This window comes from Cibotium barometz, chromosome 54 (genome assembly GCF_041138505.1).
Source record: "Cibotium barometz isolate CiBa-2024 chromosome 54, ASM4113850v1, whole genome shotgun sequence".
Taxonomy (NCBI): Eukaryota; Viridiplantae; Streptophyta; class Polypodiopsida; order Cyatheales; family Cibotiaceae; genus Cibotium; species Cibotium barometz.
This window is the reverse complement of record NC_141099.1, coordinates 14,635,389-14,639,472: the sequence shown is the minus strand read 5'-3', so window position 1 is coordinate 14,639,472 and position 4,084 is coordinate 14,635,389. Positions and strand designations below refer to the sequence as shown.

Sequence of the window (4,084 nt, the reverse complement as noted above, 5' to 3'; positions counted from 1 at the left end):
TATAATATTTAAAAACCATGCTCATGCACATGTACATGTACATTTATTGGAGAATATTCTAAAACCATGACCATGCACATGTACGTTTATTGTTTTTCAAATAGAGTGTATTGAGTGTAATTAATGGTATCGACAAGAGAAAACATCCACGGGGAGCTTGATAATATTTCATGTGAAACAGCACAAAATGCGTGTGCATGTGAGATTGGCATACGTTGAACCATTGCTTGCTTGGATACAATTGATTCTAGAGTGCGTGTCCTCTTGGAGAAGCAAGTAAGCACATGATGCTAGGGCAAAAAGTGTACAACAGTCTATAATTAATGAAGTCGTTAAGGTGCTTGGAAGTGGTGAGCGTGATACTCATTGCTACCGCAAAAAGTGCCTCGAAGTGGTGAGCTTGAGCTCTTCACATCCTTAACAAAGCAAATATGGATTTATTGAATTTCAATTTTCATGCATTTGTTTTGGGAGACGAAGACCGTTCTTGTCATAAAGTAGTAGGCGCGAGGATTAACGTCTTGTAAAGTAGGGCACTACAGCTAAGGGCCTTGAGGCTTGTCTTTGAGAGCAGGGAGAAAGGACGTGCTTTGTGTCTGGCTAAAAGGGTACCATCGGCACATTACTTATAAACGATCACGTTTGACTGCTCCCTCTTTTCCCCACTATTTCAGTCGCCCGTCACTATTCGAATCGCGCACGTCAATCGCCAGTTGCACTAAATTTTGATTTAGCTTATAAGGGGTTTGCTTGTGCATCGCCAAACATATTCTACTAGTCGTCAACTGTCGGCCGGCTTGGCTTCCAGGAGGATTTACACGACGAGTGTAGAAGATAAGGGCAAAGAACAAGAGGAATTTATGAGTAGTTGTCTGAAAATCTAGATTTTAAAGTGCTTAGAAGGAGAGGAGGAATTGAAGAGTAGTTGTGACCAATAAGATTTTGAGAAGAATTGAATGCAATTCGAAGCCCTTGGATCTTCCTTTCTCCCTCTATAAGAAGGGAAATGAGAGCTAGGTCACAATTCCTTAGAGGATAAGTCATGATGGTATAGGGAATGGCCATGGGGTGGCCATTCCCAAGAGGAATTGGGAGCCAAAGCTAGCTGGCGACCAGATTCCCTGGCAATGGCCCACCTATGACCATTCCCAGTCTTGGTGAGCCATTCCTTGTCGTCGTGGTTGTGGGGAGGCGAAGGGCATACAATGCAGTTAGAGCGGAGAAATTCAGCACAATGCAAAGTGTAATTACACGTGGTAGCATCTGCTGCATTCCAGATTCTGAGAGCTGAGTTGGTAGCATTTGCTGCATTCCACGTCCCCACTAATGAGTTGGAAGTATCTGATGCGATGATTGATTATGTTTTTTACAACTTGGTAATTTGCTCAAGCCTTCATTGTCTTTCTTGTGATGATTTGCTTTTTTATCAAGTTAGGGTGAAACTTTCCAATCAAAACATAATCTCAGTTTGGAAGACAGCCTTAAGTTTGCCCTTGAGATTGAGTCTACATTACGTTTTTTTAAGTGTACAACAATGGATATAACATAATTCATGACGCAACATGCTTCTACGAGCCTTGTATAGATGCGAGCGAAACCACTGGTGTGTATGCAAAGTTTGAGGATGATACATATGCATACGTGAGAAGAAAGACAAATATAAAAAAAGAGGCTTCTTTATAACTCCTCATAATCTCTACATTTCTTTTGTTGTACAGGCTTTCCACGTGCTTATGTACAGTTTGACCTAGCACTACCAAAACTTTGGGGACATGACGTGTAAAAGAGAGCCGCACACGTGTAGCAATCCCGTTCTTGTGAGGGAGTCGAGCAAGGCCATTCTCGTATCCACAAGTGACCCGGAAACGCTTTGGATCTGAAGTTGGAGCGTAGACACGAAGGTTTGAAGCTCGTCCGCCATCTTGCTGGTAGTGTCAGCTAGACGGCTGAGATCGTCCCTTGCTTGCGAATATTGTGCATGAGTACTGGGTTGTTCCAAGATTTGTGACAGCATTTCATTGATTTGTTTAACAAAGGCATCTATGATGTCTATGTCGGGTAGGACGGTCACAGATCTCTTCTGTACTCTCGCCAGAAGCTCTTTGTTGACTTTGTCTTGGAGTGTAAGAAGAGGAACTGCCCACAATGGCCGGCCCAGAACATGCAGAACACCTAATTGAGATTGAGTAGGTTTTGCAGATGGAAGCGCCGCTGCAAGAAGTTTGAAAACGAAGACGGTAGCCATTTGCCCTCCATAGAGAGCAGCGGGCAAGGCAGAAAAGGAACTAGAGTAGGAGCAGGTGGGTGCGTCCTCGCTCCGTTGTCCAGCATCCTCATCTGGAACCAAAAGCTTGTCCCCCATTCTTCTAAGCATTGAGCCACAAGCTGCAAGCTCATGGTGTGCGCGCCCGCGCTCGTGTGCACGGCCGATCCTCAAAGTCGACGACTCTCCCAGGTTTGCTCGCACGTGCTGTGCTGTGGTGAGAGCTTTTTTTGCTCGCAGCACTGCACCACTTTCAGAGCTGAAACTTTGCTTGCACGGCACGTAGCCGAGGGCAAGCTGCACGGCTTTCACATAGCCGTCAACGCCATCCACAACGTCCATCAGCAGCCTGCACACGTCCAGCAGCTTCACGCTGTTGTCCATGTACTGCTGAATCATCTTGATGTCTCGAGCGGGCAGGGGCGATTGTAAGCATGGCACGAGGACGTCCTGCACAGAGGCCTGTGCGGAGAGCAGCATACCCACAGCACTGGAGAGCCAGCTCAGGCTCAGGTAGGGTGACGTGGAGTCTGTATGAAGCTCTTGAAGTCCCTCTGCCAGATCTGCCTCGAATGCTTGCGAGGCAGAAAGAGTCTCTGTGTAGACGCGGGATTGCCGCTTGTTACAGTGAAGGCGCGAAAGAAACGAGGAGAGGAAAGAGAAGGAAACCATGGTGGAGTTTACCGCTCAGCCCAGCTCAGAGAGCTGTGTTGATGAGAGGTAGGTGTAGCTGAGAGCTATGTGTTGATGGTGCAATGAGGAGTAGACTATGCCAAAGAGCATGTTAGAAGCGATATAAGAGCGATGCGAAGGGGACGCTTGATCAAAAAATAGAGGAGACAGCTAGGCTGGCCATTATCTTATTTGCTTCATGGAATGAGCAAGGGTGGCGATGGTGGGCTGTGAGCAGACACAAGCCAATGCGAGATGCTGGCACGTCGTCACTTTTGGCAACAGCCATCGCTCTCTTCTGTGCTTCGAGCCACGACACGCATTTTAGAATACAACTCCTGAATTTACTACTACTGAAAACCCATCCTTTATGACACGCCGTTCATGCTTATGCTTGCGTCCTCGACGACAAAAAGTGGACGACGTCGCGTCCAAGGAGAAACCGGTTTTACACACGATTGAAAATACTTAATCCGTGCAAATATAGTTTTGGGTTAAGGATTTTTCATTTGCAATCGCAAACCTTGTTGAATCGTTTTTGCTTCCGTTACTAAAGCTCTATTTCATGCACTTGTGAGAGTTCGAATTATTGGTTTTCCTCCAAAGAGAGAAAAAGAAATTCCATTCACAACCTTTCCTCTCTTTAATGAAGCTATCTTTGATGCTTTAAGGGACCCAAAGTGACCCATAAGACATAGTGCATATCATAAATATCATGTGGGTCTTTGGTCCAATCCATGGTCTAGCAAAGAGTAGAGAGAGAGAGAGAGAGAGAGAGAGAGAGTAGCTTTGGAATGTATCTAACTTAGTACACATTAGAAAATGTATTCCAATAGTAATCAGAGGGTATGCAGGACATTAGTCCAAGTGCAATAGCTAGGATGAATAAAGGAACCTTTAATAGTATTGATTAGGTTTTACACCTTGATAATTTAATGGCTCTTTGTACAAATATTTCAAAGATTAAAACATCGACATGAACATGTGGTTTGTGATTGTGCCCTAAATTTAAGAAAGATTCCGCTCTTCTAATATGAACCATTGGATAGATTCTATCTCAACAATTAATTCTGTCTCACTTAAGTTATTTATGCTTTTATTCTATAACATTTGATGTTTAATATGTAATATAGATTCAGTCTCTTGTCA

At 44.4% G+C, this 4,084-nt stretch overlaps 1 protein-coding gene across 1 annotated transcript; it reads right to left on the bottom strand.

The window, feature by feature from the left end:
- Positions 1-1,697: 1,697 nt before the first annotated feature.
- On the bottom strand, positions 1,698-3,018 carry LOC147607876 (UPF0496 protein 4-like). Its single transcript, XM_086790167.1, has one exon. The coding sequence runs from the start codon at positions 2,933-2,935 to the stop codon at positions 1,754-1,756; it is 1,182 nt and encodes a 393-aa protein (XP_086646293.1). The 5' UTR covers positions 2,936-3,018; the 3' UTR covers positions 1,698-1,753.
- Between the last annotated feature and the right edge of the window lie 1,066 nt (positions 3,019-4,084).

Excerpts from the sequence above, each read along its gene's own strand:
- LOC147607876 (XM_086790167.1), bottom strand. The coding sequence starts at position 2,935 with ATGGTTTCCTTCTCTTTCCTCTCCTCGTTTCTTTCGCGCCTTCACTGT.